Here is a 26,857-nt window from a genome sequence, read left to right on the forward strand (position 1 = left end):
AGCAGTCATAAATCAAGCACATCTCCTCCCAGTCTGCAAATCCATAGAGTCTCTTCACCACCTTCAACTTCCTCCTCTGGCCTCCCCTCCTCGCTCTCTGCCCTTGATTTGCTACCTACTTTAAATCTAAAATTTACTCCATACATCAGGACATTATATCCCAAGTCATGGCCCTCCCCCCTTCCACTCACCCCCCCTTTGACCCTATCCCTCCACTATCTCTCTCCTTGTGCCTGTTCCCATCTTTCCCACCTCCTCAATCTCTCCCACCCATCTGGCACTATCCCTCCTGCATTCAAGCATGCCCTTGTCTCCCCTATTCTTAGAAATCCCACCCTTGATCCTAACACTCTCGCCAACTACTCACCCATCTCTCTCCTCCCTTTTGCCTCCAATCTTATTTAGTGTATTGTTTACAACCACCTTTCTTTCCTCCCTCCTTGACCCTTTTCAGTCTACTTATGTTCTCTCCACTGAAACTGCCCTCATGAAAGTCAGCAATGAACTCCTTGCTACCAAATCCAAGGGCCACTACTCTGTGCTCATTCTCCTTAACCTTTCTACTGCTTTTGACACTGTGGACCATCCTCTCCTGCTGCAAATCCTTCACTCCCATGGTCTGTGTGACACTGCTCTTTCCTGGCTATCCTCCTACCTCTCTGACCGATTCTTCTTTGTCTCCTCTCATCACTCCTCTTCCCTCTCCCATCCTCTTACAGTAGGTGTTCCAAGATTCTGTTCCTGGACCACACCTTTTCTCCCTCTATACATCCTCTCCTTGTGAACTCATCAGCTCTTTTGACCTGCATTATCCTCTCTATGCTGATGATACTCAGATCTACCTTTCCTACCCTGACCTCTACCCTGCTCTCCTCACCCGTATCTCCAACTGTCTCTCTGCTATCTCTTCCTGGATGTCTCAGTAATTTCTTAAGCTAAATATGTCTAAGAATGAGCTGATCATCTTCCCACCCTCCCACATAACCTCACTTCCCACTATATCTTTATCAATTGATGGCACAACTATCTCAATTAGCCCCAAAGTGCCCTGTCTTGGAGCAATCCTGGGCTCCTCCCTCTCTTTCAAACCACATATCCAGAACCTCTCACAGTCCTGTCGTTTCCATTTCAAAGATATTACCAGGATCAGACCCCTTCTCACCCAGAATGCTACTAAAACAGTCATACACTCATTGGTCATGTCCAGATTGGACTACTGTAACCTCCTCCTATCTGGCCTCCCCAACTCCCATCTACTCTCCAGTCTGTCCTCAATGCTGCCGCTCAACTAATCTCTCCAAATGCTGTACATCTGCTTCCCCTCTCCTACAAGCCCTACACTGGCTGCCCCCCTTCAGAACTTAAGTCAAGGTTTTCACACTCACTTACAAAACCCTCACCCATTCCTCTCCCATTTACATCTGACTTCATCTCCCTTCACTCTCCTGTCCACCCTCTTCATTTAACAAATGCATGCCACCTCTCATGCCAACCGATTACTTCCTCCCGCCTACAAGATTTTGCCCGTGCTGCTCCCCACCTTTGTAACTCCCTCTCCCAATCAGACTCTCCACCTCCCTACAATCCTTCAAACGTGCTCTCAAGACCCACTACTTCATCAAAGCCTTCCAGGTCTCATCCTAACTTACTGCTACATGCTCCTTGCTCCCTGTCTACCTCATGTGTGTGATGCCTGTTTGTCTATCCCTCCCCTTTAAAATGTAAGATCTCTGTGAGCAGGGCCCTCTACCCTCTTGTGCTTCTCCTTACTTTATTTTCATCTACTTCTTACTCCCCACTACGGCAACTAACACTCTATTCCTTATGCTCTGTTGCTTATTTGAGTGTTATGGTCACCAATGTAGCAATGTATATTATCCTTATCCTTGTCCTACATTGTATTGTACTGTAACTAACTTTTTTGTTTATGAACTTTGTAGGGCGTTGTGGAACACTTTTGGCACCATATAAACAATAATAATATTATATTATTAAGAGGTGAAGAGAGTGGTGGATGGCAAGAAATAAAACACAGGAAAAAGATGGTTTAAATTTCTATACTTCTTTCTGGGATAAAATGTGTGGGTATATAACAGTCTGCAAATATATGTGGGAAAATGTGTCAATAAGTGAAACTATGAAAGTAGGGGTGCTAGTGCTGATTTAAAAAAAAAAAAAAAGAGATAGAAAAATTTTTAGGAATTGGAGGTCTATAACGTTTCGTAATGTGGATTAAAAGGTTTTTGCCAAGTTAATTTTTAATAGAATGGGGGAAGTTATAGGATAGATTCTGCAGGTAAACCAGGTGTGCCTGAAAAAGGTATGGAGGATAATCTTGTTATAAGACATACTATGGGACTGTGAGGAAAGGAGACAACCTTTGATGCTGTTTTCTGTTGATTTTGAAAAAGCCTATGATAGACTCATCTCATCTCAACATTTTTTATTTCAAGTTTTGTTGAAAATGGGTTTCCCACCAGATGTTGTCAGAGTAGTTAGGTGTTTGTATAAAGATATTGGTAGCTACTTTGTAGTAAATGGTTTAAGTAGGTTAAAGTGAGTTCAGGGGTGAAACAGGGGTGCCCCGTGTCTCCATTTGTGCAATGTAACCTTTATTGAACATAATTAGGAAGGATAAGGTTATGAAGGGTGTGTGTTAGTGCCACCACCACTACCGGGTACTATTAAAGTTCTTAATTATATGGATGATGTATTTATACTCTGTGAACCAGGAAGGTCAGTCAGAAGGGCTAAATTTTGGTTAGATGTGTTTTGTGGGACGTCAGCTTTTAAAGTCAATTGGCAAAAGAGTGAGATCAAATGTTTTGGTAGAGATACTGGATTTGAGGACAGTGAGGTAAGAAGCATTACAAGTAGTATTAGGGCGCTGGGCACTAAGTTTGATCGAGATCTGAGGGGACAAGAAAGCTGGGCAGATGTGCAAAAGAAAGGAGGAAATTTAACTTTTGGAAGTTAAGGAAGTTGTCATACACTGGCAGCGTATTGGTGATTAAGGCAGTTATTTTGCCATTGTTGTTATTTGTGGCAAATATCTCTCCACCTTCAGGGAAGTGTTGAAGAAAAAATATATATTTTTTTTCTGGTATTCAAAGATGGAGTAAGTTCGAAGGTAAATAGTCCTAGGAGAAATGGTGGGTTTGATTTCAAAGATATATTTTTTTGGGTTTTGAATTTTCTTACAACACTTTTAAAGATTTTGGAGAGAGAGGGCATGGCAGCATATATGATCAGGTATGTGGCTGGAAGTGTGCTGTGGAAACTTAAATGATGTGACTATGACTTGATGAGACCGGTTTCTTTTGTTTGTCCAAAGTGGTATGAGAGAATGTTTCTCCTGAGAAAATATAAGTTAGAAGAAGCTACTATGGATGAGTTGAGACAAAAAAAGAGAAAGTTAAAGAATTCATGAAAAAGGATGGAGGTCATGATAAATATTGACAATCCGTCAAAGTCTGGAGGAAATTGGAAACAGATGGAATGACAAACAAAGTTGGAATGAAACCTTGATTGTTAAAGGGGAGAGATCTTAGAAGGTCTGAAATAAGTGTCCCAGAGAAGGTTGTCATGTCATAGAAAATATACATAATTTATTTTTAAATTGTGGGTTTGCCCAAGGTGTGTGGAGGAAATTAGAACCATTAAGTAAATAATTAACGTATTAATGCTATGACCTTAGAAGTAGTATTATTTGGGCTAGGTACATGTGGGAAAATTAAGGGGATGTTACTCTGGTTATGTGTTACATGTGTTAAGGAGGTGCTGTGGGATATAAGACATTTCTGTATCTTCAAGAAAAAACAGTTTCAAGTAAAAGATTGTGTAGGTATGTGTGACGATTAATCGCAAGAAGAATCGCCAGAAATAATATTTTGTGAACTATGAAGTCCTTTAATTGAACTGTGTATGTCTAGAAGGGCTGAGGTATTACCCCACCTCTTTTGAAGTTAGGCATTCAAGAAAGAGGGGTTGATAATGATCTATGTCCTGTGATTTGAGGAGTGTTATATAACTGTGTGTCCTTTAGTTTTATAGACTGTATATATAAACATGTTATGTCCATTGCTATTTGGTGTGCAGGTCAGAAAGGTCTGGAATTAGCAAATGGATGGCTTGCAGATATCAAAAGAATGAATATCCCTCACAGTATGAGGTCATGTGTGAACAATTATCCCGCTCACTTTTGTATGACCCCTGAAGTCAGTGTCCTAGATGGTTATTCCAGAACCAGACCTCCTTGTACCCCAGTGCCCTACTTCTAAAGACTATTATTATGCTATAGAGGCTGAGATAAGGATTCTGGTATTTACTATAGGTCTGGAAGGGGGAAGTTGAACAGTGAGTTATATCATCACTTATCTTTAAAACAGGGACGCTGTTAGTTTGGCCAGGTAACCCTGTAATGGAAAGCTATTAATCTCAAACCCTGACTGGGAGACCCTGTTAAGTATGAACAAAGAATAAGGGATGTATAAAAAGGGAATACCATCCAGCATTCAATGTTCACTCCTTGGGGTTCAGACAGTCAGTTCTGGGAGTGCATCAGGATATTCCTGTGGGTGAGATCCCCCACCCCATCAGCAGTGCTAAGAACTTTAGTGTAAGTTGTCTTAGGGACTCTGAATTATTTCTCTTTTATTTTTTAAGAAAATATTTGCCTTATAATCTGTTTGTCATGTTATTAATATTTTTGTAACTAAGCCTTGAAAATATTTTTTGGATTAAACACATTTAATCTAGCATATTCTCTGTGATTCTTATTGAACTTGCGTGCCTGGATAGGCCCATGCTACATATTTGTGTGTCATTTGAATGTGATTTATTATTAATCTGTTGGGAGTTCGCAGACCTCTGGAGAACAGTCTGCGTGGTGGCAGAACCGTGTATTTTGGTAAGTGACCGCGGTGCGCCGGCATCACAACCAGCTGATCCAGATTGTTGTATCTGCGAGTCAGCCCGGGTTCGTGACAGTATGGTTTTGGGCAAGCTACTTTTCTGCTATATGTAGGATAAGAAGAAAGGTGATGGGTTGGATGATGCTGAAGGGGTATGGAAATATAAAAAATGGAAGCACCTAGTGAAGTTGTAAAGATTGTTTGTGGTGATGGCTCTGTATAAAAATCCATTATTGAAAATTCAAAATTGAAAAAAAATAAAAATAAAGCCAAAGTGATGATTTGTCAAAGCTTTGAGCTTTTAGGGCGCTGAGAATGATCAGTTTTATCTGTAGGGAGCTTTGTACAAGCCTGATGGTTTTAAAAAAAGAAAAAAAATCTGCAGGTACAGACATTGCCCCTGGTGCATCATACATAAGGAAACTTTTATGCACTTGTTTTGGGACTGTATATATGCGAGGTTGTTGTTAGATGCCCTGGAACAAGAACTCACTTAACGCATACCTTTATGAACTATTTCCTGGCACCAACAATTATGGGGCAATCCAGGAAACCGGGCAACTTATGAACTGTATTAATGACGCAATGTGACTTGCCGGGCACCGCCTCATTCTGAGGATGTCTATCCAGGACTGTCGCAGGTTGATTCACAGCCTGCTAAGAGACTATTCCATCATGGACAGTCCTGAGGAAGAAGAGGACTAAACCCCCACTTCTACTGCCCCTTTCCTTATGTGTGACTGTTCAACTAAGGCTTGGGACTGTGGCCCCATCCCCCCTTTTCACATTGCCTTATGTTTTGTTGATGTGTTTTTTTATGTATTCAGCCCTCCCACATGTGTCTTCTTGATTGTAGTGTTGTTTAAGTATTGAATGAATAGTGCAGAGCATGATGTATAGTGTAGGATGTCTTATGCCATATATCTTGCAATGTACTATATTGTATGTTTGATGGTGATTTCATGGTGTATTGCGTTGAAGCTGTGCTGCGATGTATGCAATGTTTATGTATGTTTTTTTGCTATCTTTATGTAAATAAAGACTGCTGTTTTATTAAAAAAAAATCTGTTCTTATCAGTTTAACTGATATGACACTGCTGCATCTTGCTTCTTGGACTGCAAACTCTCTTTATAAGGACTTGCTATAACATCAATGGGCCAAGAAACAGTAAGACTGCAAGGAGGAAGGACTTCGCTTGAAGAGGAAGAAGCTCTGCAGTGACTTGCCAAGGGTTAGACTTGCTCTGCCCTGCCCTCTGAAGCAACCTCATTTCCCACAAGACCAACAAAGACCTGCGCAGACCCTTTGCCAGACTCTCTTTGACCCCTGCAAGGATGGTCTCAGCTGCTCCAGTCCTGGTGCCGGCTACAGCCACCTCTGCAGGGAAGAAAAAAAGTGAAAGACGACGAAGCTCTGCCAGTGTCCGTCCCTTCTACCTCCACTGCTCCTCCAGCAGCGGGACCAGAGGAGCCCAGCTAGAACCGTCCAAGGGGCACCCCAGCCCTGGATGAGGCAAACCGTGGGCATGAAGCTGAAGGAGGTGGATGGGCAGATCTCGTACTGGACAAAGGAGACGATTAGTAAGAAGGTGGTCCTCGGGCAAAGATTCTCGACGGCTGAAACCCTCAGCATACAGAATAAATTGCAGGGGATCTTCTATGTGACCTTCGTCTCTATAGCCATCTACGAGAGGTACTGAGAAACGGTGAAAGCGGCAAGGCCTGAATCCCCTCTCGCTTTGTGGGCAATTGCCCTATTCAAAGAGAGGAGAGGCGGGTGATTGTTTTAATGCAGAACCCACGTACACCTGGCAACCACATCGTTACCTTCCTGAGCAGTTTCTGCACAGTGATCAAGGACCACTCCAAGATCCTGGATGGGAACGGCTTCTGGACAGGAAAGTGGCCTGTCATTGTCAGGCTGGTGAAGGACAGAATGAACACAGACAGCGTCAAGCACCTGCCTCAATGCTTTTCCCTGGGCAGATCTACAAGACTTCTCCACTACTCTGGCCAGACACAGAACAGCGGTAGGAAGGACCATACTGAAAGAGACTGCAAGGCCTGTAAGAAGTGTCAATTGCCTGGACACAAAACCAAAGATTGTCCCATGACATTGACCTGCAACCTCTGCGGTGATGTCAATCATATCTACAGGGACTGTCCTATTAGGGCCAAAACCTATGCAGCAGCAACAAGACAAGGCCCTGTCTTCAACCTGCTGCACCTGCCAGCAAAGTGGAACCAACCGTGGTGTCAGGAGGGTAATTAATCTGGGCCGGCAGTGGTCTCACAGTCCCTCCTATTAGTCCAGTGGGAGTGAGTGTAAGTCTGCAGGGGTTGCCTCTTCATTCTAGACTCTGTTCAGATTGCTTATCGTAGATGGCTCCTGGGCACATAATCAGGCTAATCTGCATGTATGAACTCCCTGGGTAGAATGTGGTTGGAGCTTTTCCAGACCCTGCAACTTGCAACCACTAGGGCGGTAGTGATGGCTGGATACTTCAACTGCCCCATGGAAGGTGATGGACACAGCACTTGCAACTCTAAGCTGGATGTGACATCTAAACTGCTCATAGAAATGGTGACTGAAGCATCTTTGCCGGATGCTGTGGGCTCCATGGGGGCTGGCTCCGTGAATTACATATGGAGCCACCCAAATGGCTGTGCATTCACCTCTAGAGTAGTGAAGCAGAATAGGTATGCCATGGTTTCCTGCTTCTTGTCTGACCACATTCTCTTTCAAGGAGTCCTGGGCAATGGCTTTCTTCCTGGCCCAGGCTCCTGGAAGTTGAATTGTGCACTGCTGGAGAGGGAGGTGCTGGCTGAGCTGAAGAATGCCTACATCACATTGACAATTTACAAATGTTAATTTCATTGTGTGAATGAATGGTGAGAATATGTTAAAGGCTAACATTTGCAGTTTCTTTAAGGTCAAAGGTCTACAACAAGCATGCGACTGGAAGAGGAACTTCAGGAGACTGCAAAGACAACTGCAGTCCCTACAGGACCTCCAACGGTGCAGCTGGGACATGAGAGATGATCTGGAGGAGACCAAAAAGGGCCTGAAAAGGCACTTTGAGGAGGAATCCAGATGCATTGTCTTCAGTTCCAAGGTGGAGGACCTGGAGAATGGTGAAAAATGTAACTTTCTTTTTCAGGAAACTCTGGCCATACGCCCGACTGAGCTGCGAGATGAGACTGGTACTCCCAGACAGGGGAAGGAGGGCATCATGAGAGTCGTCACAGAATGCTATGGTTACCTCTACTTCCCAAAGAAGACAGTGATGTGGCTGATGAGTTCCTGTCAGGTACCACTAGCACTACTGATCCTGCAGGTAAAGTAGATATGGATGCTCCCTTGGCGTTGGAGGTGTTGCACTCTGCCGCTAAATCCTTTAGGCAGAGCAGGACCTCGGGCAGTGATGGGCTCCCAGCAGAGCTCTATGTAGCGCTGTGGGATCTCACTGGCCCAGACATGCTTGAGTTGTATGAGGAGATGGTGCTGGAGGCAAAATGTCTTCTTTGCTAAGGGAATGATTGATCACGATCTTGTATAAGCATAACGGGGAGAGATTCAAGCTGAAAATTGAAGGCCCATCTCTCTCCTGAATGTGGACTACAAGATCCTCACCATGGTACTCGCCAACAGGCTTAAGGCTGTCATCGGACAGATCATTAACCCAGACCAGACTTGCGCAATTTCTGGCCGTAGGATTGCAGACAGCCTTGCCCTCTTCAGAGACATGGTCCTTGGTCCTGATTTTTGTCAATGATGGGTGGCTTATTTTAAATAAGTGTTCTTTGATTTATTGCTTTTGGTTATCGAACAGTCGTCTAAAGAGTTACAAAATAAGCAAGGCTAAAACAACCATTTTTGAAACCACTCCCTTACCATTGTTACAGGTGGATCAGGAGGTAGATTGGTTGTACAGAAAGTGCAAATAGCCCAGTATAAAAGGGACTTAATTAAATTGAAAAAAGAAAAATTAATTAAGGTGGAAAATGACTATGACATCGTCCCCAGGAGTATAGACGCCCCTTCTTTAGACGTAGACAACCACTTAAAAGATTTGACACAGAATCATCACAAGATAATATAACCTCGAATAGCGATATTGAAGCAGACCAACCTACTGGCCCTTTAGGAGTGGCCTCGCGGGCAGGCAATTCCATACTAAAAGGAAATATATGCAAGACGAGGCCAGCAAAATCAGAGGCAGAGGACAAAGAGGGAGACCACCACAGTCCAGAAAAACTTAATATTTAAATTTATTCTCGCATGAACTATCAGATAGTGAATACAGTATTTTGTGTAGGGGGTCTCTCCTTTGTTCCCAAAGTGCCATTCAACGAATTGCAATGATATATTGAAAAACACTCCTTTCAAAGAAGTTTGAAACGTAAAGAATTTTTTTAAAGGACAACAAACACCTCTGTAAGACTCTGTTCCAGCTAAACTAAGAAAATTTTGCCCATGGTCGGTTTTTGAACCACAATCTAATAATCCAAGCATTAAGACATATATGAGCATCCTTGAGCAGGAAATCAGAGGCAGAGGACAAAGAGGGAGACCACCACAGTCCAGAAAAACTTAATATTTAAATTTATTCTCGCATGAACTATCAGATAGTGAATACAGTATTTTGTGTAGGGGGTCTCTCCTTTGTTCCCAAAGTGCCATTCAACGAATTGCAATGATATATTGAAAAACACTCCTTTCAAAGAAGTTTGAAACGTAAAGAATTTTTTTAAAGGACAACAAACACCTCTGTAAGACTCTGTTCCAGCTAAACTAAGAAAATTTTGCCCATGGTCGGTTTTTGAACCACAATCTAATAATCCAAGCATTAAGACATATATGAGCATCCTTGAGCAGGAAATCTCTTTCTAACATTGCTAAAATTCCATGCCATCCGAATCTATCAGTGGTGGAACGTAAGGCGCCATCAGCACTAGCAAATAATGACAATCTGATAATCCACCTGGCGGATAAGGGCGATTGTCCTCCAAGATCTTGCAGATTATAAAAAAAAAGAAGCTGCAAAATAAACTGGCAGATAACGTGTATTACAAAGCGATCCTAAAAATATATGCAAAAAGAAATTGCAGAGTATTCTACAGCAAACGCTTGGATTGGGTTTAATCTCAGAAAAAATAGTGGACTCTCTCATCCCAAAGTTCCCTGTTACGCCGCTACTTTACACAATACCAAAAATCCATAAGGGTCTGGATCCCCCCCTGGATGCCCCATTGTGTCAGCTAGAGGTTTGCTTCTCCAGCCAGCAGCCATCTTCTTGGATTCGTTGCTACAGCCACTTATTCAAAAGGAACCATAATTTTTACTGGATACAACTATGTAACGTAATAAATTGAAAGCTCTCCCAGTGGTCCCCAGTGATTGTAGCCTGATCACAGTGGATGTGGTTAGTTTGTACACGTCAATACCCCATGAATTCGGGCTGTCTTGTGTCAAAAGATTTTTGCTTAGAAAGAATGTGTTTGAACCAGCATTTGTTGAGTTAATTGAGTCTTTTGAATTCATTTTAACTAATAATTTATTTTATGATATACAATATTTCCTTAAAGTAAAAGGATGTGCGATGCGATCTAGTGCAGCGCCGGTGTATGCTAACAGTCATTCTCAGTGGAAAATTATTTGTTTTTTAGTGATCCCTCAGTTTCAACACAGATCTTGCTGTATTCACGCTTTATCGGTGACCTATTAATTATTTGGCAGGGTGATGAAAATAAGTTCTGTCATTTAATGGAAACATACCACCTGGGTGAGGTTCCTATCCGTTTTACTTATAGGTTTTAGCAGACAAAAGATTAACTTTTTGGATTTGAAGATAGTCATTAAAGAAAATCAGTTTTCTACCTCACTTTATTCCAAATCAACTGATAGGAACCTTAGATTGCAAGCAACAAGGAGTCACCCTAAGGGCCTAGTTAGGGGGTTACCCTATTCGCAGATGATCAGAGTTAGACGCATTAATAATGATGTAAACAATGCCTCCTGTCAACTTGATGAGCAAATCGAACGATTCTATATGAGAGGTTACTCTCGAAAATTACTGCAGGAGACTAAGCTTAAAGTAATGGCATTAGATAGGGAAGGTTCTACTAAACACAAGTTTCCTTGGGTTAGTAGGTTCAATGTGGCCTCCCCCTTCATTAAACCAAATGACAAAATGTAATTGGCCCATAGTTGAATCAGATGAATCTCTACATCTGACGGGCAGTCAACTAATGCCTTGCTACTCCCGTGGTAGAAACCTGCAAACTTTATTGGTAAAGACCGATGTATCTAGAATGGGCAAAAAGCAAGTAACAAGTAAATTTTTTCCCCCTAAAAAATTGGGCTGTATAAAATGCACTTGTGTAACATGCCAATTTTTATTACCTGGATATACTTTTATGCACCCCCATAGTGGCAGGAAATTGTTTATCAAACATCAACTAAATTGCAACTCGAGTTTCGTAGTTTACCAAATCATTTGTCCTTGCGGTCATCCAGCTTAGAGTTGCAAGTGCTGTGTCCATCACCTTCCATGGGGCAATTGAAGTATCCAGCCATCACTACCGCCCTAGTGGTTGCAAGTTGCAGGGTCTGGAAAAGCTCCAACCACATTCTACCCAGGGAAAATGTAAAGAGCAAATGGCAGCTCACCGTTTCGCCATATTGAACGCCTTAAACACTGGCACTAGTAAGCAACCCTTAGCTCAACATTTTGCAAAACTAAAACATCCATTGAATAGCCTACTGTCAGGACTGCGACTATTTCAGTACATAAAGATGTCCAATAGACTACTTTTGCCAAAGTTCCATTGTGGTCGTTGGAGGAGCTATCCTGCTTGCTGGCATGTTTCTAATTCAGGGGATAGTGTGTTAAAGTGATCATCTGTTTCCCAGGTGTCATTAGGTTGTGGTATTACTAGATTGCTCATTATTTCAAACCGGATTCCATTTGGGTCACATGTTCTGAAACTTCCTATGGATCACAGACCTCTAGTATAAAGCCTGTTACTATGTCTCAGTGTCTGTGCAACGTTGCTTTCAGGTCTTTTCTTGGACTCCTGCCAGATCCCCGCTGTGCCTGTGGATTGCTGTGGACTTTGTTGTATTCCAGATGAACTTCTGATGTCAGTCACAGGCTGCACTACAGGGCTCAGCATTCCTATTGCCTAAGTATTGCTTATTGCTCCATCACTGCAGTTTCACCATTTTGCTGCACTATTTACTTTGCCTGTTGTTTTTCCGTTCCTGTGGATATCGAACTCATCCTTGAAAAAGTTGTCAACTGCACCGTTACAGTGTCATCTCTGTATCACGGGGCTCAACCCCACTCCGAACCCTAGCCCCACCACTGGGCTCAACCCTGCTTCAATCTTCTCTGCATCACGGGGCTCAACCCCGCTCCGAACTCTAGCCGCACCACGGGGCTCAACCCTGCTACAATCTTCTCCGCATCACGGGGCTCAACCCCGCTCCGAACCCTAGGCGCACCACGGGGCTCAACCCTGCTTCAATCTTCTCTGCATCACGGGGCTCAACCCCGCTCCGAACTCTAGCTACATTACAGGGTTCAACCCTGCTACCATCTTCTCTGCATCACGGGGCTCAACCCCGCTCAGAACCCTAGCCGCACCACAGGGCTCAACCCTGCTAAAATCTTCTCTGCATCTGCAAAAACCTTAGGGACTGCTTGGTTAGAAATTATGTGACTGACAGAGCTATAAACATTTTTTGTCTAGGGCCGCTGGCTGCTATAGATGCACTGGCGGCGTGACCTGTCGACATTTGGAGATCGGCACTTATTTTACACATCCACACTCTGGTAATAAGATAACAATCAGACATATTCTGACATGCACCAGCAAGTTTGTCATATATGTAATTAAATGCCCATGCGGACTAGCATACGTAGGCAAGACAGTATGTTCCTTTAGAGAGGGCAGGGCTCAGCACAGGTTGGCCATTAGATTGGCCCTTGAAGGTAAACCCAGTGATCAGCCGGGTTCCCGGCACTTTGTGCTGGCCAGGCATTCACTTGCCACACTTAAATATAAGTTAATTGATCATGTGCCACCCATGATAAGAGGTGGTGACAGAGGCAGGAGGCTGCTACAGTTGGAGGCCACCTGGATACATCGGCTGAATATGGTGGCTCCGATGGGCCTTAATGAATACCTTAGTCTAGCCTGTTTCTGATCTTTTGCATATTATTTTTCATTTTATATATTTTTATTTTTATTTTTATTTTATTTTTTTATTACTGATGCATTTTTTCTTTATTTTTACATTTTCTATGCCTATTCTGACAAGGTATTTTCTTGTTCTCTTTATTTACATTTTTCTTTGATAATTGCTAGATACCATATATTGTTTATTTTCATTTATTGTGTTTATAATGTGGCATGATGATTATATCTATATTGAGCCTAAGGTAGTTAAATATCCTTATTATTATATATCCATTGCAGGTGTCATCTTTGTATTTATGCATCATTATCATATAATCACTACAAGTGTTGTTGTGTGTTTCTGGAGCTGCCTGTATTATGTAGTGCTCTGGTAACCGGGTATTCACTTGTTCTATGGTGATAGTATAGAGCGACCCCGTCTGATGTGCATGCGCATAGTCATAAGGAGTGATCGCGCACTGAGTCCGGAGGTGCTCTGATGTCCGTCTTGGTGATTGTCTGTGTACACTGGGTGTCTATATAAGGTAAGAATCTGTACACTTTATTTATGCCTTGATGAAAGATGCAGTAAAGCATCTGCAATGTTACGGTTAATGCTGACATTGATTTTTTTTCTGTGGAATGCTGCCTATATATTATTGACCAATAAATATATATATATATATATATATATATACACACACACACACAGTATATATATATTTATTTAAGATTGGTCCCTATTGAGCTCCTTTAACTTATCACCTTTTTTGAGCTGCCCTAGTGGGTCATTATAGTTCCTTTAAGGTTATGCATATGGTGTTGCTTTTTGATTTTAAGATTTTTGTTAACATATGGAGCAACCCCTGTTGGATGTGTACGACTGATATCCGCCATATATCTTCATGATAATATTCATTGTATGGCCCTTTAACTAAGTAGCATCCCTTATTTGGTGACCCATACAGCTAGTGCTCTTGGAATGCATTGGCGCTCCATGTGATGCACTTCCGGTCTGACGGAGTGCTTCCTGGAGGAGTATCCTGGAGGTATGACCCGGAGGTGTGCTTGCAGCGAATGATGTCCTTCCAGAGCACGTCCCTAGATAATCCCTAGATAATAGGGCATTGATGCGGCACCCCAGCTAACTGAATATAATGGAGTGAGTGTGGACACTAGTGACATATATATATATAAAATTTTTATAGGTTACCCTAACAGTCATTACATTTTAGTTTTTCAATGTGAAAAGCACTTGTTACACTTGACACCTTTCACCTAACAAAACTCATTCACTTCCAGCACATCCATGTTTACCATAGCTGGGTTGGGTTTTGGGGCATTATCAGTGTGGTCCAATCTATGCAATACAATTCTAAATCTTAATCATCTATATGCATCCCATTACATTGCATCTCCATTATAAACCTCTTGAGTCTGGCGCTGCATTTGTTAATGTGGGTTTGTAGCATGGATTACAGATATCTGTTTCAGTACCTCCTTCAAATATTGGGTTTATACTTCAATATAATTCAAAGCCAGATATTTTAGTAGGCACACTGTAATTAAAACAAAGAAAAAAATGGCCCTCAGTAATTTTTAATCATTATATAAACTCAGATTGAAAAGACCATTTACCTGTCTTATATAATCAAAACATTACGACAATCAAAAGTGTTTATTATGTTATCTGTCTACAGTAATAAAATTGAATTCAAATTATTAAAACTATTGTATAAAATTACCTTTAGGCTGTATATGAAACATAAATTAATCACATGTATGTACACAAGCTTTGTTTGAGTCACAAAATTATTGAAAATATTGTTCAAAATACTCTAAGGCTGTGTGTATAAGGGGTACATAAAACATAAATCCATTCTGTGTTTGGATTTGGGTCCCATTTCCGAGATATTTCATTATGGTATGCAAATATTCCAAAATTTTGAATATTCCGAAAAACCAAAATACCTCTGGTCCCAAGCAGTTTGGATATGGGAAACTCAACCTGTATTATGCACTAATCTACTGAAAAATACAATTTAAAGTTTAAATATGTAGCTGTAGTAATGAATGTTTTTTTTTTTAATTTAAAAAACATAGGCCCATAATAATGTTTTTGCAGGAGACAGAGGATTCATGAGCATCCTGTTAACAGCCCTCACCCAGCCCAGAAAGTGACAGGCTGGCTGAAACTGACAGCTCTGCTTGGCAGCAATGGGGTGCCACATGATGCAGAGGAGAACCATGTCCCAACAGGAGAAGAGGAAAGCAAACAAGCCCAAACCTTCTCTCCACATAGTAACTCCCCACTCCTTTCCATTCCTTAATCCCCCCCAAGAACCCCAACATTCATCTCCCATCCCCACCAGACACTTTCCCACTCCGCCCAAATTCCCTGGCTCTAATTGTGGGGTCCAAGGAACTCTCCCCTCTTTCTGAAGTGGAAGTTGATTAATCTCGTCTACAAAAGGAACAAGCTGAAGTTATATTACACTTAAAATGTTGAAAAGGTATATGTTTTAGAAATGTTGTGTGTTAAATATTGTTAATTTTTTTCAATAGCAACTCATGTTCCATAAATCCCCTAGCATTGGCCATGGAGGTTGGCACTCGTGAATGCCCACCATTGTATGTTAAATATCCCCCCAAAATTGTTTAATTTGGCAGATAAAGTTTTTTTTCACTGAAACTAAAATATTTGTTTTCATGAACAAACTAAAACTAAAAAAAGAAAAAAATAACATTTAAAATGCAGTTTGTTGAGAAATAAAAATTCAAATGTTTAAAATTTTACTCATTATTATGTTGGATTTTAATTTATACATATTAAGCATTGTTAACAGGCGAATAAAACTCCCCACATATGCACCATGCAATCATTTAGACAGAGGCTCACTTGACAAGGATCACAGCTGAGACGTACTAGATCACAAATGGAAGAAAATGCAGGGGCCAGGCATGCCATGCCAGAACAACAACAGCCACACATAGTGGCAGGCCCTGGCCATGCCCTAGCACAAGACGAGCCTGCAGTAGCAGGGATCAGCAATGAGATCCCACAAAACAGAGATGAAGAGCAGGGTTCTAGAAGAAGAGGCAGAATACATCAGTCCCAATTCAGTAGGAACAAACTAGATATCCTTGTGTCAAATGCAATGGAGAAGATGCATCATGGCCCCAGGAATAATAGTGTTAAAGAACGCATCTGGCAAGAGATCACTGATGCAGATAACACTGAGGTGGATTTGTCCGTACAGCATATGAAGTGAAAAGATGGTAATATATATGTTACTAAATTATTAATGTACATTATGTTGATTGTTCTGTTATGTGTTAAGTTATGTTTAAATAACACATGGTGTAATGTATAACACAGAAAAAAAAACTGCTAGTCCTACAGCTCATCATTGTTGTGATGCAGTGTGTATTATGCGGTGTACATCACCAGTACATGTGTGTACAACTTACCAGTGTCCAACTTTGTTAAAGAAAAAAAAAGTGATTAAAATATGAACAAATCTTGTCTGTCAAACAACAGTAAGGGGTAATGGTGTTACTGCTGTGCATTGTGAAAATCAGGTGCTACACAATTGCTATCTGCATTGCTGTTATTGTTGATTGCTACTGAATGAACATTATTTGATTAACCAGTTGAGCACAATATCTACCTCTATAATATATGACAGGGGTGCTACGTGTCCCTCTCTATAATAACTTACCAAAGTTATAACATGGACCTGCATGCATGAATGCATAACACCCACAGTTCAATTTACAATGTATGACTTGCTCTTACATCAACCACAATGTTTTGTAAGTAATAGTATTTTGTGTTAACATTATCCTTCAATAAAAGCAAACAAAAATAAAATTAGATTATCTGCTTAAAAAATCTATTCTAATTTTTTACATATGTTGAGTGTTTTAGATATAAATTAATAAAGAAGTCTTTACATTATTTTTTAAACCAGTACTTAACATTTTTTTTTAAATTTTAACATTAACAGATGGTCAGACTTCCGTTTCAGGCTGAAGGCTAAAATGACAGCCCGCTGAAAGAATGTGAGGGGGACAGGTGGTGGCCGAACCCCTCAATCCTTGGAGTACACCCCATTGGAAATAATGGCACTAAGGTGTATAGAAGAGCTAGTGGTAGGCAAGGCTAATATAGACACAGACATGCCTACCAATGAAGCCCCGCATGCTGTCTCGCGTATGTTCAAAAATAGTTTTTTTTTAATATAAAAAAATGAAACAGTTTTGATGCTGACATTTGTTTTCAACATTGCAGATGTGGAGGATGCTGCTTCAGGAGCTCATTCCAAGGAGGGAGCGGCAGTATCACCACCAGCCCCAGAAGAACCATCTGAGCTGCCCCTCCTAAGCAATGATGACATTCTTTGAGAAATGCATGCATCTTTTCTCAGAGATAGCATCATCATTGCAGGAATGGAATGAACTCACATGGCAAGTCATCCAGATTCAGGAGCAGTGAAACAAGCATCCAGGACGGCATCTGGGGGAGTTGTCCTCTCTTCTGACCCAAGGTTTGAGGCCTACCACCTCATGTTCCATCCCCAGCCCTGGCTATGAGCAGCCATCTCTGGTCAGGACACTTGTAGATCCAGCTGTTGGGTGGCACCACCTTCATTTTCGCTTCAGCCTGCAAAGAAGCATGGGCAAAAATAAATGACTGCATCAGCAATCTTTTGTTGCCCCAAATTCCTGGTTGCCAGATCTCCATTGCAGCTAGGATGTAAAGTCCTTCCTACTTATTTTTCAAAACTTGTGTGTTTTGTGGGTTTCCAAGTTTACAAAAATATTATGTTCTTAAAAAGTAATCTGGATATTATTTATATTCTCTTTACATTAAAAAGCATTTATTTAAAAAAAAAACACATTGTGGTTATAACAATTTTCACTTATGTCAGTAGTGCAAACAAAACATTTAACATTTTTTAAACAAATAGAAAATCAAAATGTGTGGTGATTATGTTTATTCTAGGGGTGTGCACCGGCCATTTTTTGTGTTTTGTGTTTTTGGATCTTTCTTCGTGTTTTGGAGCTGGATTGGTTTTGCCAAAACAACCCTTCCGTGTTTTGGGTTCTGCGTTTTGGATCTGTATTATTTTGTAAAAAAAGCATAAAAACAGCTAAAATCACAGAATTTGTGGGTTTTTCTGCTCCTATGCTATTATTAACCCCAATAACATTAATTTCCAGTCTATTCTGAACACCTCACAATATTGTTTTTAGTCCAAAAGGTTGCACCGAGGTAGCTGGATGACTATGACGACACAAGTGGGCGGCACAAACACGTGGCCCATCTTAGTAGTGACACTGCAGTGGCAGAAAGGATGGCAGTTTGAAAAACTAGGCCCCAAACAGTACATAATGCAAAGAAAAAAAAAAAGAGGCGCAAGATGGAATTGTCCTTGGGCCTTCCCACACACCCTTGTTGTATAAACAGGACATGCACACAGTAACATACCAATCATTTCAGCACCTGGGTCTGCCACACGACTGTGGCTGAAATGATTGGTTCGTTTGGGCCCCCACAAAACAAGCTGGCAATTAATCTGTCCCTGCACAAACTGGCTCTACGGATGCAAGATGTCGACTTCATCCACCGATTCCTCACCCTCTTCAGTGTTGTGTACATCCTCATCTTCACAGAGTATTAATTCGTTCCCGCTGGAATCCACCACCACAGGTCCCTCTGTACGTTCTGGAGGCTGGTCTCCCTGAAAGAGTTGATAATTCATTTTAATGAACATCATCTTCTCGACATTTTGTGGAAGCAACCTCCTACGCCTTTCGCTGACCAGGTTCCCAGCTGCACTAAACACTCTTTTGGAGTACATACTGGAGGGGGGCAACTCAGGTAAAATAGAGTCAGTTTGTACAGGGGCCTCCAAATTGCCTTTTTTTCCTGCCAGTACAGGTACGGACTGTATGACTTGGATGCTGTTACCGATGTAATCCTCCACCATTCTGTCAATGGAGACAGTATCATATGCAGAGACAGTAGACATGTCAGAAATTGTTGCCAGGTCCTTCAGGCCAGACCAGATGTCCAAACTTTGTCCTGCCTGCCCTGCATCACCGCCAGAGGGTTGCTTAGGATACCTAAGTTGTTTCCTGGCAGCCCCAGTTGTGGGAGTAAATGAAGTAGCTGTTGACGTGTCACGTTCCGCTTCAGCTGACAGTGTTTTCACCAGCTGGAAAGAGACACCACATAGGCTTTAAACCTAGGATCGAGCACGGTGGCCAAAATGTAGTGGTCTGATTTCAACAGATTGACCACCCTCGAATCCTGGCAAAGCGAATGAAGGGCTTCATCAACAAGTCCCACATGCCGAGCGGAATCGCTCTGTCTTAGCTCCTCCTTCACTTTCTCCAGCTGCTTCAGCAAAAGCCTGATGAGGGGAATAACCTGACTCAAGCTGGCAGTGTCTGAACTGACTTCACGTGTGGCAAGTTCGAAGGGCTGAAGAACCTTGCACAACACGGAAATCATTCTCCACTGCGCTTGAGTCAGGTGCATACCCCCTCATTTGCCTATGTCATAGGTGGATGTATAGGCTTGAATGGCCTTTTGCTGCTCCTCCATCCTCTGAAGCAAATAGAGGGCTGAATTCCACCGCGTCACAACCTCTTGCTTCTGGTGATGGCAGGGCAGGTTCAAGACTATTTGCTCATGCTCCAGTCTTCGGCACGCAGTCGCTGAATGGTGAAAGTGGGCAGAAAATCTTCGGGCCACCCAAAGCGTCTCCTGCACGTCCTTGTTGTGTTTCAGAGAATTCTGTACCACCAAATTTATTGTGTGATCAAAACATGGGACGTGCTGGAATTTGCCCAGATGTAATGCCCGCACAATATTGGTGGAGTTGTCAGATATCACAAATCCCCAGGAGAGTCTAAGTGGGGTAAGCCACTGGGCGATGATTTCCCTCAGTTTCTCTAAGAGGTTGTTGGCGGTGTGCCTCTTACTGAAACCAGTGATACACAGCGTAGCCTGCCTTGGAACGAGCTGGCATTTCTGAGCTGCTGCTACTGGTGATGCTGCGTAAGGCGATACATCTACCCAGTGGGCTGTCACAGTCATATAGTCCTTAGTCTGCCCTGCTCCACTTGTCCACATGTCCGTGGTTAAGTGGACATTGGGTACAACCGCATTGTTTAGGACACTTTTTCTGACATCTCTGTACATTCTCGGTATCGCCTGCCTAGTGAAGTGGAATCTAGACGGGATTTGGTACCGGGGACATACTACCTCCATCAATTGTCTAAATCCCACTGCACTAATGGCGGATACCGGACGCACGTCTAACACCAACATAGCAGTCAAGGCCTCAGTTATCCGCTTTGCTCTAGGATGACTGCTGTCGTACTTCATCCTCCTCGCTAAGGACTGTTGGAGGGTCAATTGCCTAGTAAAAGAAGTAGTGGTGTTCCTACTTCCTCTCTGGGATGATGAACGACTCCCACCAGCAACAGGAGGTGTAGCAATGCAGGACCCTCCGGAGGAATCCCGGATAGGAGATGAGTCAGTCATGCCAGTGACATGGCTTGCAGGACTATTTCCGATCCTGACTGAGGAGGAAATTGACGAGGAGGAAGTTGACGGTGTGGTTTGCAGGCGCTTGGATAAAACAGGACAAAGGGATTTAGGTGTCACTGGACTGCTTACGGTCTTAGCCAAAGTTTCTGAACTTGACAGCAACTTTTTATGAATGCGCTGCAGGTGACGTATAACGGAGGATGTTCCTAGGTGGTTGATGTACCTACCCCTACTTATTCCACATTTACATATGGTACATATGGCAAGACAGTTGTTGTCCGGATTTGGATAGAAATATTGCCAGACCAAAGATGTGGAATGTTTGGTCTTCTGCCCAGGCATGACTGTGATGGGCTTTTTCATCCCACGGACAACAACTGTCTCCCCCGGTGCCTGATTTAAACAAACCACATCACCATCAAAATCCTCCTCGTCAACTTCCTCCTCAGCGCCAGCTACACCAATATCCTCATCCTGTTGTTCTTCAAAAGTGACATCTTCAATTTGAATATCAGCAACTGGACTGTGGGTGCTCCTTCCAGCAGTTGCAGAGTGCGTGCAAATGGTGGAAAAAGCCACCTCTTTCTGTGCAGTGTTGGGAAGGTCAGGCATCGCAACCGCCACCACACTTGGACTCTCCTTGGAAATTTGTGATATCTTCTTAGAACGCACAGTTCTTTGCTGTGTATTTGCCAGCTTAACTCGTTTGATGTTTGCAGCAGGAGGAGGGCTTCCATCGTCATGTGTAGCTGAACCACTAGTCATGAACATAGGGAAAGACCTTAGCCGTTCCTTGCCACTCTGTGTCGTAAATGGCATATTGGCAAGTTTACGTTTCTCCTCAGATGATTCAAATGTATTTTTTAAGGTCATTTTCCTGAAGTTTGTCATTTGGGATTTTATATGCCCTCTACTATGACATTGGGCATCGGCCTTGGCAGACGACGTTGATGGCATTTTATCATCTATGTCATGACTAGTGGCAGCTGCTTCAACACTAGAAGGAAGTGGTTCTTGATCTTTCCCTATTTTATTTTTATTGGACAAATTTTTGTCCTCCATTTATGTGATATTGATATATACGAGCGGCTAAGGTGCACACAAACACAGAAAAATATTTTTTTCTTTTTTTGGGGATGGAGTGCACTTTGGGGGTTACAACACCCTTTAACAGATGAGCCAGCCAGCCCTTGATTTATGACACAGGCGCACGCTTGGCGATACTTTGTTGATGCACGTGAGTCTACAACGCACACAATTCACAAACACAGAAAAAAACACAGCCCAGCCCCTATAGACTTTGGAGTGGACACAGCCCCTATGGACAACTGACTGCACAACACAGCCCAGACAGCCCTAACTCTCACCCTCCCCCTTCACTGTCCACAGCCAGAGTGAAAAATGGCACGTACGCTGGGACCTTTTATAGAATCCAAAACCCAAGAAATCTGACAGCAGGATGATGACGTTTTGCCTCGATTTCAGATCAGAGTCAGGTGGGAAAACTCGAGCCTGACTCGTATCCGACTCGGATCGGGGGGATTCGGGGGGGGTTTGGATTCCATAAATCCGAACCCGCTCATCCCTAGTTTATTCAATTAAAAATGATTTGTTCAACACAAATGCTGTTCATAGGTAAGATTAGCCATTATTAATGTAGCTGTGTTACATATGGCTAAATTTTTTTGTAAAACTGAGATACAGTGCTGTGATGGTTTGCTTCTTGTACTATTTTGAGAGACGACTGTTAGGCAGTTATTAAGGTTGATGCTATATGGACAATATATACATTTTTTATATGTTATCATTATAACATTTGCTTGCAATTTAAACTACTTAGATCTCATGCACATCCAGTGGCGACACAAGGGGGAAGTGGGTATTACCCGGTGGTCACCTGCAGAGGGGTGAAACCAAAGTGCTGACTCCCCGTCAGTAGCAGGAGCCGGGTACTGCACTGTAGCATTACGTGCAGCACTCTGCTCCTGACATAGTGGGGGAGCAGTCACTGCACACAGATTGGTCCCCGGGTACAGTCCGCAACTCCGGGGATCCCTGGAGTGACTAAAACTGGGGTTTAGGCCATGCTCCCTACCTGTGAGGCCACACCCCCTTTTTGCCGGCATGCGGCTACAACCCTCCCTGCACCGTGTGTCACTATGGGGAAGGACGCCACTGTGCACATCCCTCTGTTAAAACGACCATCCAATTTTCTGTAGGTATGTATGTTGATACGTGGGGATGTGTAAGTACTTCTTTCCTCAGGAAATATGCATGCAGCAGAAAAAGGCTTCCCTGCAATGTGCAAACACTGCACTCTGAACATCAGCAGCTTCATGTGATTTTGCAATTATTTGCTTCAACATCGGAACTTCTGCCGTCATTATTAGTTGTACACTCTGCGTGACTCTCCAGCTACTCAGGCAGTGTTCTTGTTGCTTTTGCAGTTCTTGCTCGTATAGATGGCAAATGTAACGCATGGGACACACTCATTACACGCCCCACAACACAAAAATTTCGTACTTATCCCACTAACATGCCTCCACCACTCATTTTTTTCATTGTATACTGCGATTGGTATTGTGTACGCAGATATTTATGTGCGGTCATGCAAACCAGACTTCGCGCGTGCGCCCAGTAATTTCCATTGTTTGATGCACATTGCGTGCGTTTTCTCATTTGCAACTAATGCTGAATCAGCCCCAAAGTTGATGACAGTGACTGAAATATATTGTTATGTGGTGAGGTGACAGAAGGAAGTAAAATGAAGTTGTGTATAGCATGATAAATAGCACACCTGGAAATGATGGCTCGCCTGCAGAATTTTATAGTACAATGTGGGAGATTGTTGGTAAATACAGTATGCTTTTGGCTACCATAACAGCTAAAGGGTTTAGTAATCACTACCATAAACTATGAGGAGTGAGGTTAAGAACCAGTGAACTAATGGGGAGATGGGAGAGAGTTTAAACCATGGGCAAAAAAAGTAGAATGGGGGTTTCCAAAGTGTAAATGCTATGAGCCTCCAGTGAAGCCTCCAGTGAAGCCCCCACAAGCAACCCTTGGTTTGCCTGTTGCACACTTTGGTCTAATGACTACACACTGTTCACAGTAAGGAAAAGATTTAGTAAAATGTTGCGGTTCTACTCTTCAGCAAAGTTGCAGGTGCACATTCTCTGACTGCCACTGATAGGACAAATATCAATGTAAACCTGTGACTATGCAGAAAAAATAACCCCCTGCACTGTTGTTTTCCAGTGTCAAATGTGTGACCTAATGTGATTTAACCCTTTTTAAATTAATTTCCCTTAAAAGAGACTACATTCCAACACTATTGTGTTCTTTCCATCGTCTGGTATTTCATTAGTATGTCCTTGGCATAAATAGGGGATGTTTTTATTTTTGTTTTTTTTACAGAGAAATTGTACTTCTCTCTACCCCTGCTGTTAAAACTCAAAGTTGTCTGGCTTGCAACAGAGATACATCACATTAATATAAGGGACTGAGCCTGGATGAGTGCTGGTTATCTCCCAATTGAACCCATCACATGCCTTATACCGGAAAAGCTGCTTCCATTTTCCAGTTTCAGAGAGCGGAGGTGTAAGATAAAGCTTACACTACCTATATGGACTTTTGTTTAAATACTTTCCCATGTCAGAATTACAGATAATTTAACTGACTACATCTCAGTAATAACCAAATACATCTCACAGAAATAACATATGCAAACACAATATCTTCAAACAAGCATATATTATACATAAGAATGGCAAGTATGAAACCGGATGTTAAGTGATCACATTAGTAATGAGTTTACATTTTACACATCACAGAACATATTTAGTGAATCCTAGAATAATTAATTTCTTATTGCCATGAAATGTGGGGCTATAATGCAGATAAAAATAAATATGATCTCATGACCCTAAATCACCTCACTTTCATATTCAATTCACCAATCTTAAATTGGCAACAGCTAAAATACCTGGGTTAATGAATATATTCCCATTTTATCTTGATTCAAAATAAAAATAGCTCCATCTGGTAATAGGATAAAAAGATGAATAACAAATTGCAAATGTTGTTGTTATCTCCTGTGTTTATTTGATACATATTACTCTGGATGTAGCAAATACTAACCTATCAAAACCAATACTTCATTATCAGACATGTTGGTCAAGGTGGACACATGCAGTCACTTGCCCAGCAGGTGGATCCCTTCAGGCATTACATGGGTGTGAATTGATCAAATAAGAATATCTTCACACTCATTAAGTACATCAATGTTCTAAGGCTGGACCATATTTTTTTTTAATTTAAACTGTTTGGCAGATGTGTCGGACCTGTTCATAACATGGTTTATTACAGTACTACCCCCTGTAGAAGTTGGCCCCATCCCTTAAGCATAGGTTCCCTACCACTGCTTTCCCTGGGGGGCCCTTTATACCACAGTACAATACACTAACTACAAAGCAAAAAAAAATTGGATGAAATATCTTACATGCAATGGCAACAGTATCAATACATATTGAGTCCAACAAACACATACCAAGCTACTAGAGGGCAGTAGGTGGTCATACTGTATAGTATACTATAAATCGAGAGCAGTAGGTGGATCCTCTACATACTATAAATTTGCATTACATACTACAGGGTAGTGCAAATATGTTTTTGAATGTTTCTTTATCAAACATATTTACAGATTTCATGGCTGGCCATAGACTATTGTTTTGGATTGTAGCGATCAACTTACGCCTCATCTTTGGAAGGTATTTTGTGAGCTTCTACAGATCTACTGTAGCTAAATATGTGCTTAGGTTATCATCCATCCACAGGAATATGGAATGAGTACATCAGTGTCTACAGCAGTATTTGTGTTTTTAGAGCAATTTCCAGCATTACTACTGGTATCATGATATACGGTACATGATTTATTATACAATAGCTTTAGAATATCTCAACACTCATTAAGTACATAAATGTTCTAATACTATCCTTTATTTTTTTTATTTTCTCAGAAAGCTTCTGCAGGATCAACTACTTCTGCAATTTTTAATGAATTCTGCAATTTTCTAATTAGAAATATTTAAGTTTGGTTAGGTTTTCGTTTGTTCTGTAGTTTAATAAAATGTTGATTAACCGGTTTATGACTTGTGGTTATTTTTATGTTACTATTTCTACAGTATTGTATAGATTAGTTCATTTAAAACTGTGGACAGATGTTTGGGACCTGTTCAAATCATGGTTTGTCCAGGTGCTAGTTTACACCTTTCGTCTGAATTTGACTTAAGGGCTTTTTAGTACATTCTTGGTGCTCAGAGAATTATTGTACTAAATATGTAGTAAATTGTAAGTACAATATAGTGCCTATGATTACTCTGGGGGAAGGAGAGGATTTGTGTGTGTATTTGGTCCTTATCAACTTGCCTGCCTCAGAGATAGTGAAAGGAGCTGTAGCTTTACATATTGTATGCCCTAAGACCTTCAACAAGGTTCCAGTGTACATACAGTAGAGAAAAAGTTTGTACTATTGCTCTCAGAAGCGTTATCAACAAGAAACTGCCTCTCCCTTCTGTCTCCTATAACCAATACTGTATTAAGAAGTTAAGAACCCATGGGGTCCTAGGTTTGGGTCTGTTCACACCTCCATTGCTGTCATTAAAAGCCCTAAAAACTAGTCATCCTGTAAATTTTACTACACAGCATTATTTTATCATTTGCTTCTGTTTGTGATTTTTTAGCAAACTGATCTTGAGGCAGAGTTGTCTATTTCAATCGCCCATGAATAGGACACAACTAGTCTGATTTCAGTTGATCAAATGCACATATTCACATATATAAAGGAAATACGATTCACTATGTCCTATTAGCAAATTTTTGTGGGAAATCACCCCAAAACAGCTGTTTTTTGGATGAATCCCACGCAATTTAAATATCCCTTGAAGTGGTGGCAGCAGCAGATACAGTATCTCTTGTTTAGAAAAGCAGCCCACATATGTACTGTATGTTTCTTTGGTGTCTGCTAAAATTTGAGAATTTACTAGGGACCCACACTGGCTTCCCACAGGAGCAATTTAACCTTGCCAAAACCCCCCTGCATTTCATAAGAACCTATGCCATGACACCACAGTTCCCTGCATCTCACCACAACCCCCTGCTTATAACTCCTGCCCCCACAACCCCCACTGCT

The 26,857-nt window shown here is 41.8% G+C and overlaps 1 protein-coding gene across 5 annotated transcripts in view; it reads left to right on the forward strand.

The window, feature by feature from the left end:
• The window catches only part of LOC148542537 (uncharacterized), a 58,136-nt gene extending 40,032 nt beyond the window's left edge, over nucleotides 1-18,104 (forward strand). Inside the window, exons 4-7 of one of the 5 annotated variants that reach the window (XR_015877847.1) lie at nucleotides 8,075-8,251; nucleotides 13,525-13,645; nucleotides 15,226-17,316; nucleotides 17,395-18,104. Coding sequence is in view for 1 of the 5 variants with exons in the window: in XM_088468936.1 (XP_088325062.1) it covers nucleotides 8,075-8,251; nucleotides 13,525-13,572 (225 nt within the window). In the remaining 4 variants the exon portion in view is untranslated. Of the gene's footprint in view, nucleotides 1-8,074; nucleotides 8,252-13,524 lie in introns of all 5 variants that reach the window. The other 4 variants (XR_015877846.1, XR_015877848.1, XR_015877849.1 and 1 more) reach the window with 4 other exon arrangements.
• The last annotated feature ends 8,753 nt before the right edge of the window (nucleotides 18,105-26,857 follow it).

Source organism: Taudactylus pleione, unplaced genomic scaffold, assembly GCF_031769625.1.
Source record: "Taudactylus pleione unplaced genomic scaffold, aTauple2 ptg000012l, whole genome shotgun sequence".
NCBI lineage: Eukaryota > Metazoa > Chordata > Amphibia > Anura > Myobatrachidae > Taudactylus > Taudactylus pleione.